General features: G+C 43.7%; 1 protein-coding gene across 1 annotated transcript in view; it reads left to right on the top strand.

The window, feature by feature from the left end:
- Positions 1–14,198, top strand: part of RELCH (RAB11 binding and LisH domain, coiled-coil and HEAT repeat containing) — a 120,095-nt gene that overhangs the window by 5,219 nt on the left and 100,678 nt on the right. The window contains exon 2 of the mRNA XM_074944972.1: positions 10,571–10,660. Within this exon, the coding sequence (XP_074801073.1) occupies positions 10,571–10,660 (90 nt within the window). The remainder of the gene's footprint in view (positions 1–10,570; positions 10,661–14,198) is intronic.

Below are 14,198 nucleotides of genomic sequence, written 5' to 3'. Positions count from 1 at the left end.
CACCCCGACAAACTTTTGGTGGCTCCTTTGAGGAGGCATGTTACGCACTGACAGCCTTAACACTGTACTTTGGGAACAGCAGGTCAAGAAATATTGACTGTGTGGAAAAACTGTGCCCTTCAGTGATGTGTTTGATGCATTCTTTCAACAAAGAGCCCAGAGAGCAGTCAGCCTGTAATGTTTGAACCAGCTGGAATACTAAAAACTACCGGCAGGTTTCTTACGGTCATGGTTATGCAAAACTGCCAGATCTTTACAGTTTTAAATTTAAATAAGGGATTTTTTTTCTGCTCCTACTCCCCTAAATTGAAATTTGTGTTTTCCAACATTCAATTCGGATTATGGCAATATTATGAGTTATGTTGTTAAATCTACTAACAAAGAAATACAAGATGTTAACACCAATTCCATTCAGTAAATTCTTTAAACTGCTTTTTCAACTGTTGTGAAATACTGTTTCAACACTCAAGGTCTACGGTCCAGGGACTGCACCAGGATAGCTATGATGCTATAGTTATGCCAATATAACCCTGTAGTGTAGATGCAACATACTCTGATGGAGGGATTTTTTTCCATTCATGTGGAATCACCAGTTCCCCAATTCTGTAACTGGGTTGACAGAATCATCCTTCCCTTGACCTAGCTGAGCCTACATTGGCAGTTCGGTAGGCATAGCTACACTGCTCAAGGGCATGGAATTTTCACAGTAGTTGGAATTATTAATATCTGAAATTATTAATATTGATATTTGAAACCACCAAACACTAATGTAACCATAAATTCCTTTATTAAATCCAGAGGCCAAATGATATTTATACAGTTGTTCTAAACATGCCTAAAAAGTATGTCTAATAAGCAATCTACTAAATCCAAACAGTAACAAAAGAATTATAAGCATTTGAATAAGATACTTACAAATAGGCTAAACCTGCGGGTGCTTTAGACCCATATTGCTTGGCTCCAACATGGTCAGGCAGATATCAGCAATGAACCCTTTAAGGGTTTACTTCTTATACCCTTTAACAAACAAGTGATGTCATTGCCAATGACTGTCTTCAGCTAAAAAAACAATTTAAATCAGTTCACCCTTTTTTCCAGTCTTAATCCAGATAAGATTTACAAACTCCTTTGGCTCTTCCTCCTTATCTCTTCCCCTCCTTCCTGATAACCAACAGTTTTTCTTTGCACCTGAGTTTACACAGGTTTTAACGTTAGTGTGTGGTTTGGGGAAGGGCTGTGTTGGCTCATTTTAAAACAGATTCTTTGTTTTAATTTAAAACCATCTGCAGTCACCCCATCAGTCACAGGCCTTCTTTTTCAAAACTTCCCCCTATTTCATTAGTTATTTTTTGAACCAGATATCCTCCCTATTTCATTCTTTTCAACCTTATAACACATTCTTTTCAAGGCCTTCCTTCGACTTCAGAGGTGGGCAAACTATGTCCCGGTCCCTGAGCTCCTGGCCAGGGAGGCTGTCCCCCAGCCCCTCCCCCGCTGTCCCCCTGCAGCTATGCCACTGCAACTGCATGGCTTGCGTCCGCCCACCTGCAAGGCTCTCCAATAAGCCTATCCTGCCTCTCTGAGCAGCATGGTAAGGGGGTGGGGGGGTTGGATAAGGGGCAGGAGGTCCGGGGGCAGTCAGGGGACAGGGGGTGGTTGGATGGGGTGGAGGTTCAGGGGGAGGAGGCGGTCAGGGAGCAGGGAGGATTGGATAGGGGATGGGATCCTGTGGGGGCAGTTAGGGATGGGGGTCCCGGGAGGGGGTGGTCAGGGGACAAGGAGTGTGGGGGGGTTGGATGGGTCAGGGGTCCTGGGGAGCAGTCAGGGGGCGGGGGTATGGATAGGGGTCGGGGCAGTCAGAGGACAGGGAGCAGGGGGGGTTGGATGGGGTTGGGGTCCTGGGGAACGTTCAGGGGTGGGGGGGTCCTGGAGGGGCAGTCAGGGGGCGGATAGGGGGTGGGGGCCAGGCTGTTTGCGGAGGCACAGCCTTCCCTACCTGGCCCTCCATATCGTTTCGCAACCCCGATGTGACCCTCAGGCCAAAAAGTTTGCCAACCCCTGTTCTACTTGCTAGTCAAGTCAAACTTTCTTTACAACGCACATATATTTTCTTAACCAATAAGCTAACTTTACTTCTTTAATTTTATACTTATCGTACAATGTCCCTGACTGACATAGCTGTATCCAACTAAATTTTATGATTGGACCTTAGCCTCTGAACTCCAAATGACTGGTACTGAAAATGATGAAAGAAAGCAAGAAAGGTTTGAATATGCTGTAAGAAGAAAGGAGTGATTTTCTGGACACTTACTAGTAACAGTTCTGAAACCTAAATCGTAGGCAAAGTGATTGAGGCGAGTACATAATTGTGATCATTGCTCTGTTGTGCTAGGCATTGTACAAATATGTAGTAAAAAGTTTCTTCTCCAAAGACTTAACAGTCTAAAGTTAAGCTGTAGAAAGTGGGTGTAACAGTCAAAGCAAAAAGTAAGGAGCAGATGAAGGTAACAATGATGGGCACTTGTCATTGCATCAGCTACCTATATGCAGTTTTTGATGATTGTCAGCTTTTTTGATAAAAGTGGGAGTGTGCTAATAAAATTTGCAGATGACACAAAGTTGGGACGTATTGCAAACATGGAGGAGGACTGGCATATCATACAAGAAGATTTGGACAATTTTGTAAAGTGGAGTAATAGAAATGGGATGAAATTTAATAGTGCAAAGTCCTGCATTTAGGGATTAACAACAAGAATTTTTTGCTATAATCTGGGGATATATCCAGTGACAAAGGAGGAGAAAAACCTGAGTGTATTGGTTGATCAGAGGATGACTAAGCTGCCAGTGTGATCTAGCCATGAAAAAAGGCTAATGCAGTGCTAGGATGCATCAGGAGAGGTATTTCCAGTTGACATAGGGAAGTGTTAGTACCATTATACACAGCACTGCTGAGACCACACCTGGAATACTGTGTGCAGTTCTTGTCTCCCATGTTTAAGAAAGATTAATTCAAACTGGAATAGGTGCAGAGAAGGGCTACTAGGATGATCTGGGGAATGGAAAACCTACCTTATGAGAGGAGACTCAAGGAGTGTGGCTTCTTTAGCCTAACCAAAAGAAGGCTGAGGGGAGATATGATGGCTCATAAATACCAGGGAGGGAGAGGAGGTATTTAAATTAAGTACCAATGTGGACACAAGAACAAATGGATATAAACTGGCCATCACCAAGTTTAGGCTTGAAATTAGGTGAAGGTTTCCAACCATCAGAAGGGTGAAGTTCTGGAACAGCCTTCAAAGGGGTATAGTTGGGGCAAAAAGCCTAAGATTCAAGACTGAGCTTGATAAGTTTACAGAGGAGATGACATGATGGGACTGCCCACATAGCTGATCTGCGACTGCTAGCAGCAAATATCTCCAAGGGCTGGTGAGAGGACACTAGATGGAGAGGGCTCTGAGTTACTGCAGAGAATTATTTCCCAGGTGTCTGGCTGATGGGTCTTGCCTACATGCTCAGGGTCTAACTGATTGCCATATTTGGGGTTGAGAAGGAATTCTCCCCGGATCAGACTGGCAGAGACCCTGGGGTTTTTTCACTGTCCTCTGTAGCATGGGAAATGGGTCAATTGCAGGTTTGGATTCTTTGTAATGTAAAGTCTTTAAATCATGATTTGAGGACTTCAGTAACTCAGCCAGAGGTTATGGGTCTATTACAGAAGTGAGTGGGTGAGATTCTCTAGCCTGCAATATGCAGGAGGTCAGACTAGATGATCATGATGGTCCCTTCTGACCTTAAAGCCTATGAGTCTAACTGGCATTTTCCTATAGAGATTGTGGCTTTATTGACTCATTTGGGGAGGGTATTTCATTCATAAAGGGCAGCATGGAAAAAAGTGAAAAGGTGCTTGTTGGAGAAGTGGACAAATGGGGACTTGAGTTTAGCATTATTGGCAGAGCAGAGGGAGTTGCAAACAGTGTAATAAAATAAAATAGATAAATAAGGGGCGGAGTTAAGAAGGGCAGAGTGTTTTAAAAGGTGAGGATAAAAGTCTTGAATTTGATGCTGTTAAAGAAAGGGAGGCATTTCAGAACAGTCTCAGCATCATTTTGAATGGACCTGCAGAGTGTTTGAGGATCAGGAGGGCCTGGAAGTGGGTGAGGCTTAAGGGTATGTCTACACTGCAGTGTAAGCCCAGAGTTCAAATTCAAGCTTAAGCCTAAACCGCTCTTCTGTTTATACACAAATACAGGTTCAAGCCTGAATCGAGACTGGACCTGGGGTTCAAACCCCTATTGCTTTGCAGTGTAGATGTAGCCCACTGGACTCTTGCTCTGGGAGTCCTCCAGAAGTCCCATGGGCCACCTTTCTTTGTCCTCTGAACAGTCAAGTTTGATAGACAGTCAAGTTTTCCCACACTGTGCTACAAACCAAGGACTAGAGTGGCCAAATTTTAGCAGGGTGCTAGGGTATGTGTATGGTTGCACTTGGACCCACACAATGCAGTGTAGATGCTGGAGCACGAGGTAGGGATCCAGGTTCAACAATCCCTAACCTGGGGTTACAGATGAGTGTAGATACTCATGCCCTAGGTTAACAAACCCAGGATCTGCTAACTTGAGTTCTCCTGACCCTGGGCTTACATTGCAGCATAGACATACCTTAAGAGGGCAAATTCAGAGATAGAAGCTAAGTTATGAACCTAAGTGACTATTATACTAGTGGTGGGAAAACATTGTCAAAACCTGTCAAGTTTAAATTGATGTAAATTTACAATGAGATGACTGAAAGACTAGGGTTTTGGGGATGGGGTTGGAGGTAGGATTGCCAACTTGGTAATGTTTAAAAATCAGACACTCCAGCAGGTGTGCCTGAACCTCCCCTGCCCAGCCTCTTCCCCCACAAAGCCCTGCTCCTGCCCCACCTCTTTGCCCCTCCTCCCCAAGCCTCTGTCCTGCCTCTTCCCCTGAGGCCGCCCTCCTTGGTCACTTGCTGCTTTTCCTCTTCCACCTCCTCACCCTGCATGGGTTAGGAGGGACTTGTCTGAGGAGCCAGGGCTGGATGCTGCAGCCACCAGACGAAGGTACGAGGTGGCCCCAGCTGAGTAGAGACTGGAACAGGTGATGACCCGGCACCTCCCCTGCTTGCAGTAACCAGACTTTAGGTGTCCAATCAGTAGATCTGATCAGACACTGTCAGGTCCCCTTTTCGACCGGACTTTCTGGTCAAAAACTGGGCACCTGTCCACGCTAGTTGTAGGAGAGGAATTTGAGGTAACAGTTGTATAAGACATTCCAGTGAGTTTAGAGAAAGTAGGAGAAGGGGCAGGTGGGGTCAAGGATAGTTTTCTATGATGGCATGATGACAATGTGATTATATTTAAGGGGAAGGAATCTGAGGGCATTTTTAAGAAGAAATAAGGGAGAAGGTGTGGTAGAGGGAGGTGACATAGGATCTTGTCAGTCTTCTCTTAAAATATGATTGGGGATTTGAAGATTTTTAGAAAATGTCAAATGGGCATCTAGGATTTAGACGGGGGTCAGTGAACATGGAGGAGCAGTGCTGCTTGACCAGGAAGATGTCCTCTCCTTCAGTTCTGCCAAACTTGTTGTGGATGCTATCCATGTATTATTATTTCTATTGATCTCAGTACTTTATCCACAGATCTTCAGGAGCCTTTTTGTATGTTTTACTAAGTGAAAGATTTTAATATCAAAAAGGGTTATTTTGCAGTATTTGAACTTGTTAAAGTAAAAAACATAAAGTGGTAAATTACGAATTGTTGAAAGGTAAACTAAACATAAAGACATAAAAATTAATAGAAATAATGCAATTACTACTTATAATAAAGTTATTCTACTTAGAATAACCATTGACTTTTCACTTTAAGGAATATATAGAATAGTGTATCATGAATTGTGTGTGAGGAGCGGGGAGGAGGGGCCTGGTGAAAGAGTAAAGCATGGTTGACAGATGCCTGGTCTTTTGCAACACAGAAAAAAATGCCTACATTGGGAACTCCACACTCATAACAAGTACGTTTATCCACAGATCCAAAAAACTCACCTCACTTCAAGCATTGATTCTTATGCTGTGAAGAATTAAATCTCTGACAGCAATTAGATGGAATTCTGAAACATAGCAGCTTCAAAAGGTGATCTGTTGCAGTGAAAAGAGTCATAGGTAACTACATGTTCCTTTTGGCTGTGTGGCAAGGTTACAGCTAGACATATTTACTTGCGCTGCCTTTTGTTTCATGGCAAAATCTGAAAGAGACTTGACAAATAAACCCGAAAAGCAACGTACAGGCTTACATTTTGCTACATGTACTATCTGATTTGCTTCTCTCCCTACCTCTTACTCTTGGGAGCAACTGTAACATTTTTTACTGTTGCCCCACATATCCCAGAATGCCCATCTGGGGAAGTAATGCTGACTCTGTATGCCTAGTACTTTGGGGCTGCCTGGTTTAAAAAACTACATTGCAGCATCAAATTGAGGCTTCTGCACAGTACACCTCAGTTACATCCAGGCAAGGCCAGGTTGGTTCATGTCATCGTTGGTCATCTCTGTGCCTGAGCAGCTAATAATTTTTATAACTACAGAAGGAGAGACAGAAAAGAAAAGAGTGGAGATGGTGGCAGCTGTGTTGGGCATAACATGAAGAGACTTGGAAGAGACGTGCCTGCTCACCAAACCATCGCATGTGGGTTGCCACAGTAAAAGATTAGGAACTACTGGGATGAAAGTACTAGCATTATTTCAAGGCAGAAATATTGCTCCCTTTTTGAGCACTTATGTGAAATTTCATAAGAAGTAAAACTTTGAGAAAGTTGGAAACTAATGACATACTTGCCTAGACATTTTCCAGAATGAGGAGAACTATTTGTGCCATTATTTTTCTCTTTCCAAAACAAAGCTTTGTGTAGTGACACCGTACTTGCACTGCTCTTGGGTGCAATAGAAGGAGCAGATCAGCGTTTTATAGCCAGGCATGAAAAAATTCTTCGTGTATATATTTCTAAATGTTACATTATTTTGGCCAACTGATTAAAAAGTGCGTGTTGGGGACAACTCAGTCTCCAGTATTCAGTTACATCATTAGTATGAATTTTTATATTTTAAAGGGAAGGGAGCTAAAATAATCTTTTTGGATATCATATTTGTTAAAAGAACGGAAATGTTTTGTAAAATTGTTAAGTTGTGATTTATAGCCTGACAAACAACTCAGTGCAGGAGAGTTCTGAGTTTAATGGCCCTAAGACATCTGTTGTGCTTACAATAGAAAATATGTTCTTTCTAACTGCCAGACCTGCAAACACAGTGTGCCTTCTGCATCAAGCTGTGCTGTCTCCGGCGTGTGCATCAATAGTTATAAAAATTCTGCTCTGTGTTTCACTGGGATTGCTCAAAGTTTGGCTCTGTAATTAGAATTTAGATAACAATTCTGTTTGTGCCAGAATAGAATTCAGTTTGCATTCTCAAAGGTGTTTTGTCTCTGCAGTGCTAAAGAATATGAAGTACTAGAAACTTACATAAAAACTTTGCATCTTTAAAGGATGTAGTATTGGAGCTGTGTTGGTCCCAGGATGCTAGGGAGACAAGGTTGGTGCAGTAATATCTTTTTGAACCAGCTTCTGTTGGTGAGAGAGATCAGCTTTTGAGCTTACATGGAGCTCTTTCTCAGGTCACCTGAAGCTCACAAGCTTGTCTCTCTCACCAACCAACAGAAGTTGGTCCAATAAAAGATATTACCTCACCCACTTTCTCTGATCTTTAACGTAAGAAGTTATTACTGAGTACACACCAGTTTAGTTTTCTTTAATATGAAGATTGTTTAGAGCAGGGACTTTTTTCTTATTTGTCTGCTGCTGTACTTTAAAGTTGGTTGAATTGAAGCCTGCTCACCCTAGACTTCAACTGTTAGACTGTGTAACAAATTAGGCCTAGAACATGCTCTCTCTCTGGCATACACTTTCCTTTTACAACTCACTCCTAACATACTTGTCAATCCTGTCAGTGTGAATTTGTAGGTGAAGTAGATCATCTTAAAAAATGGTGACGGAATGTAATCACCTTCCGAGACCAAACACTTTGTGGTTAGAGTTGTACTGGTCAAATGGTAAGCTTCTTGGACAGTCTCTCTTCTCTGTGCTATTCACATTGTCTACTCAGAATAGACTGTGACTAGTTATTTAGCAGGCAGCAATAAACCAGTGTTGCTTTCGCTGTTGCCTCTCCAGAACAGGATGCTGGTGTGAGCTACTACCTACAATCATACAAAGTTATTTTTCATTATTGCTGTGGGGTATTTTGGTTCTGACTTTGCCCCATATACATCAGGATTTAAACCAAACTGTCCTTAGGAAACTACTAGTTCACATTATCTGAAACTTCTAGAACATTTTACATGGGATGATGTTGCTTGTTTGTGGAGTATTGTCATCTGCTGTAAAGGTTTTAGTACTTGGCAGACCACATTTTATGTTCCATCCCTATGGATGGAACATGTCCTCTTTAAAATATAACCATCTATCTATCTAATCTATAATTGGTATCATGGGTAACCATTAGTTCTGTTTACTCTTGTCCATAATCATTAAAACATGCCAAAAATAATAAGAAAAAATATATTTCTGATCAATGCATTTAATCTAATCTGTAGTTGCCATCATGGACTAGTATCATTTGACCAGTTTGAAAGAAACCCATGGCTCTTGAAAACCCTTCATAGAATTCCAGCCTGTTATTAGATGGCTTGCTAACTTTCACTGCTTCTCTAATAGCTCAAAAATTTAATTTCTTCTGAAGATTTCTGAGGGTTTCTCTTCATCTGCTTCTGTTCTGAAAGTTTTGGCTCAGTGACAATCTAAAATTAATAGTGTATCTTCTAGTCTTGCAAGTCTTGCTCACTGACCTTGTGTAACAGAATGTCCTAGACAGGACAAAACTGATTTGGCAGTTGCAAAATAAGGTAGGTTCATTGGAAGCTCAGTAACAAGTTAGCATTTATACCATGTTTTTTACCTATATTGCTGAAACATCCATAGAACTTACCATTTTCAGTTAATGGAGATGTTAAATGACACAAGTTGAAAAATATTGAACACTTCTAAGTACAGCTATCTAAGGTTTCTCAATTTTGTTTTCACAATTGTCTTTTTGAAATTTCTGTCTACATTTAAAGCCTGTTTTGAGTCTTCCTTTTGGGAAGAGGGACTTAGTTTTCTTCACATAAGTCTAGTGTTTAATTTACATTGTGTAATGCAGATATCTCTTCCACTTGCTATTTAATGTGGCCAGACAAATTTAAGATGAGCTAGATTACTTTGTCTATAATGTTAGTTATTTGTGAAAATTATATACATACTTTGTGAGAGTTATCTGTGATATGTGCCTCTTCCACTCCCATTATATGGTTTGAGTGAAACCCCATTGAAGCTTTTTCTTCAGTTTTGTATTTGTGCAGAGGCAAGGATAGAATTTTCCAGAGCAGCATTCAACTGGTTTACCATGCTACAAGCCTTTCTCTTCTTCTGGTCCCAGTCTCATTCACTACACATTCCAACTTCTGCAACAAATGAAGCTGGGGTCCTGGTTGGGGGCAGGGGGAAATAGAATGTGATCATGTGTGTATGCATTACGATACAGTCTTTAATTACAAGGGGGCTGAATTAAGAATGCATAGGCAACCTTCAGTTTGTCACTTCCTAACTTTTCAGTGCTTGACTTTGGAACCTTCATGTTCTTTTAACAGTTTTGGTATGTAACTATAAATTTGTGCCTTTAGGCTGCAAATATACAGTAAGCATATAGAAAGAAAATGGCTTTTCTAAACTTCTTGGGCAAAATGCGCACACTAATCTTTATAAAAAGTTTCCTACTGCAGAAATTTTTTAAACTTTTTGCCCCCATTCCCTTATGGTGGTTTTGCTGTTGCCTGTTAGGGCTTGTCCACACAGAGCAGCGATGAGCATTATAGAGAAGCATTTCTTCTGATTGCAGTATGTCTGTTGAACTGTCTTAAAACATTACATGTAACGGGGAATAAAGTAAAGGATTCTGGCAGCCAAAAACCTGCATCTCCATAGCAATTAAAATTTCTAATGCGAACCGAGCTGGTATTCTTGAAATCCATTACAAAGTAAGTAGACCATATGTATAACAGCAAAAGGATATAAACAAAAAAACTCTGTGGCACCTGACAGAAAAAGGATTGCTGTGTAGCCAACAGACAATGTTTTCTCCTCACATACTTTAATGAATGCAAGAATGTTACATTTTTTCCCCCTCACTGTTGCATGTTTCTGTATAGTCAGGATAGTCTTGCTACCGGGCTCTCATTTTAAAAAAAAAAAAAAAAAAAGCTCTTAAATATCTTGTTTCTCTATTATACTACTTTTTTAAAAAGTGTAAAGGTTTAAAAACATAAAATTTTAATCATACACAACAATTGAGTAACCATCTATTTCAAAATTATTAAAACCCAAAGAAATCTATTTTTTGTTCATTAAACTGTTGCAATTTTTAGGACTTTTTACAAACGGTTAAATTCCTGTTTCACCTCTTGTAGATCGAGCTGGAAGCATTAGTACCCTTGATTCTTTAGACTTTGCAAGATACTCTGATGATGGAAACAGGGAGACAGATGAACGCGTAGCAGGTGAGTAGGATTTTGTGTGGGATGGGAGTCCTAGAATACTAGGGTTACCATATGGCTTCATGAGGTTTTTTTTGGGCAGCAACATTTATAAATTGCATCTTTCCTCTCCAGGAACATGTTAAAGATTGTACTGGATTGTAGTTTTGCTACATCAGGTTTATTCCAAATCATCTTTCAGTTAGCTCAGCTGAAGTGCTGCTGTTAAGTAATTTTAGGAATGAAGAGGAGCAAAATATATCCCTCTTAATGCCCTGTACACATAATACATGAGATTTTATGCTGTACTGCGATCTCCTCGATGTATTGTTTGCCACAACCACAGGGGTACTTGAAGATTGTTGAAACCTGCAGTATGAGAGCAACCATTGCTTACTGACTATTCCTGCGTTAATTTGTCGCTGACAGGTAACCAATAAGTGACTAGACAGTTAATGCCAATTTAACCCCAGTAAGGATGCTGGCCATAAATTCCCCGTTTTTGTTTTTGTTTTGCTTTTTGTTCCCAGACAACTGGCATACATGAAAATTTCATTCTTCTACTATCCAGTCACTAAGTGTGGTGGTAAGAAAAGGGACTGTGTAAAAAATGGCAGCTCTTTTCTTTAAACAGATCTGCTCTTCCCAAGTATTTGGTATCTGTTTGCATTAAGTGACAAATATCTTCTCCTGTTAACAGTGCAGAGCCAATATAACATTGGGAGACTGTGCTGGATTATTTTTGGTCTTGCACAAAACCACCCTTTTAATTATGTTCTAGTTGCAAAATCTTTATTGGTGATGCATGAGCCAGGAAAAAAAAAAACCTAGATTTTCAGATTTCAATATTTTCAGTGCCAGCAGGTAAAAAAATGCGTTTACTTGTAAAATAAGATAACAAATCACTGAGGCACACTTGTCACGGAGCCTTGGGCGATGCTCTGGAACTGCTCCCTACAAAGCCAGTCAGGACTCTGGAGGAGCCTCCTCTCGGTGAGCAGACTGTCTTCAGGGCAAAAAGCTCACACAACTTCTGATCTCGGAGCATTCAGCATCCTCTGCCCCTCCGTACGCTTCCCACAGCGAGTCTGCCCAGGCGGGGTCCTGGGAAGCCAGAGGGTCCTGTACCCCAACTTCGCAGTCAGATGTGACTCTTAGCCAACCAGTAAAACAGAGGTTTGTGAGATGACAGGAACACAGTCTAAAACAGAGCTTGTTGGTCCAGGGAGCAGGACCCCTCAGCCGGGCCAATTTTGGGGGGCAGTGAGCCAGACAACCACGTCTGCACTTCACTCCACGTCCCCAGCCAGCCCCAACTGACTCACCCTCCAGCCCCTCCTCCTTTGGGCTTTGTCCCTTTTCTGGGTCAGGAGGTCACCTGATTCCTTTGTTCTCCAACCCCTTTAGCTATCACCTTGCAGGGGGGAAGGGCCCAGACCATCAGTTGCCAGGAGATGGCCCAGACCATCAGTCGGCCATTAATATACACTGGCCCTTTGCTCTGCAACAATTACACCCCCATTACCCCACCCCCTAGAGACTTAAGAAATGCATAGGGGAAACTGAGGCACCCCTACGGTATTCAGAGGAAACATTAAGAATAGTCCCACTTCATCTCATCTCTCCCTCTCTTTGAGTCCAAACTGAGTGAGGTCACTTCAGCCGGTGACCTGGGGAAGTTCGAACCCACCAACATTCCCATGGATGCCCCATCATCTCTCCCATTCCTTGGTGGGAGTTACATCAGGCCCTTCCAGTTTTACACCCTTCCTGTTTCACGCCCTCCCTTAGGTCGGGTGTGCTCGATGGCACTCGCAGGCCACATTTGGGAAGGTTTATGCGGCCCGTGCCCTTTTTCCACCCCAAAACCCCTGGGGTTCAAACTGGGATCGGGTCTTCTCCCAGCACTCCAGTCTGGAGGGCTGCGATTCAGGTTCTCTTGGTTAAGAGCCCCCATCTTGACCTTGGCCACTCTCTGTCCATGTTTCTCTGTCACCCGCCGCTCAGCATCAGCCCCTTTCATTGGATGCAGCCACGTCAGGGCAGAGGGGTCAGTGTACGCCGCAAAGCACCGCCCAAATAGATATGGCTGCAGCTTTTTAAGGGCCTGCCCGTGGCCAGGTATTTCTTCTTTATGGCCATGTAATTTTGCTCCCGGGGCAGCAGCTTTTTGCTTGGGCACCCAGTGGGGTGTCTCCCCCCTCTTAGCATCAACCTGCATTAGCACCGTGCCCAGCCAGCCGATGAAGTGAGCTGTAGATCACAAAAGCTTATGCTCAAATAAATTTGTTAGCCTCTAAGGTGCCACAAGTACTCCTTTTCTTTTTACTGAAAAGGGCTTGGCACTGTCTGGGTTTACTGGATTTACCAGGCCTTGGATTAGAGCCTCCTTCAGTGCACAGAGAGCCCTCTGGCACTGCTTGGTCCAGACCACCTTGTCTGGCTTCTCCTTCTTACATAGCTCAGTGATGGGAGTAGCTAGGGAGCTAAAGTGGGGTACAGACCCCCAGTAGTACCCCACCATCCAGATAAAGGCTTGGACCTGTTTCTCGTTCTGGAGAACAGGCCAATCTCTGATCCTCATCACCAGCCCGTTGGACTGAGGGTGATATGCAGAGGTCCAAGTGGGCCAGACCCCACATTTCTCCCACAAGCCCCAGAGCAGGGCTGACATGACATTGGACTCCAGGTCTGTAAGGACCTCGCTGGGGACCCCCTCTCTGCTGAAGATGGTCAGCAGCATGTCTGCCACGGTGTCTGCCTCGGTAGAGGACAGAGCCACTGTCTCTGGGTAGCGGGTGGCGAAATCCATCACCAACAGGATGTATTTCTTCCCTGCATGGATCGCCTTCCTGAGGGGCCCCACTATGTCCATAGCCAGCTTATGGAAAGGTTCCTCTATGATGGGCAGGGGTCTCAAGGGAGCTTCACTCTTATCCCGGGCCTTCCCCACCGCCTGGCAGGGGTCGCAACACCTGCAGTACTGCTGGGCTGCGTCACGGACTCCGGGCCATAAAAAGTTCTGCAGCCGCCGCTGCCTGGGGCGCTGGATTCCCTGGTATCCTGAGAGAGGGACATTATGGGCCAGATACAATAGCTGGCGGTGATACTTCTGGGGCACCATCAGCTGCCTCCTGATTCCCCACAGTTCTGCTTCCCCTTGGGGAGCCCATTCCCAGTACAGGAATCCCTTCTCCCACAGGAATCTTTCCTTGCAGCCTTCCCCAAGGGGGTTTGCAGCACTGTGGCCAGCAAGTTCCCTCAGCTCCTGCAAGGAGGGATCCTTCTGCAGCTCTGTCTGGAATTCAGCTGCTGAGGAAGGGAGTGGGACCTGTTCCCTCTCGCTGGCTGGGCCTGGGGTCACAGCCCTGCTGAGCTGTCCCTGGTCGCTCCCTCCCTGCCGTGGACTCACTTCCCAGTCCTGCCCTGCCTGTGGGTCCCTCCACTCAGCTGGGGTCTCAGCTCCCCCTTTGCTCAGCACTGCCCTGGCTGTCCCAGTGGGGGCAGGCAGCGAGCTCTCTGCTCTCCTTACAGTATCGCAGCCAGCAGGGGGCAGGGAAAG

This window comes from Natator depressus, chromosome 2 (genome assembly GCF_965152275.1).
Source record: "Natator depressus isolate rNatDep1 chromosome 2, rNatDep2.hap1, whole genome shotgun sequence".
In the NCBI taxonomy this organism is placed as follows: Eukaryota; Metazoa; Chordata; order Testudines; family Cheloniidae; genus Natator; species Natator depressus.
Note: the sequence above shows the minus strand (reverse complement) of the source record. Positions and strands in the feature narration are given on the sequence as shown.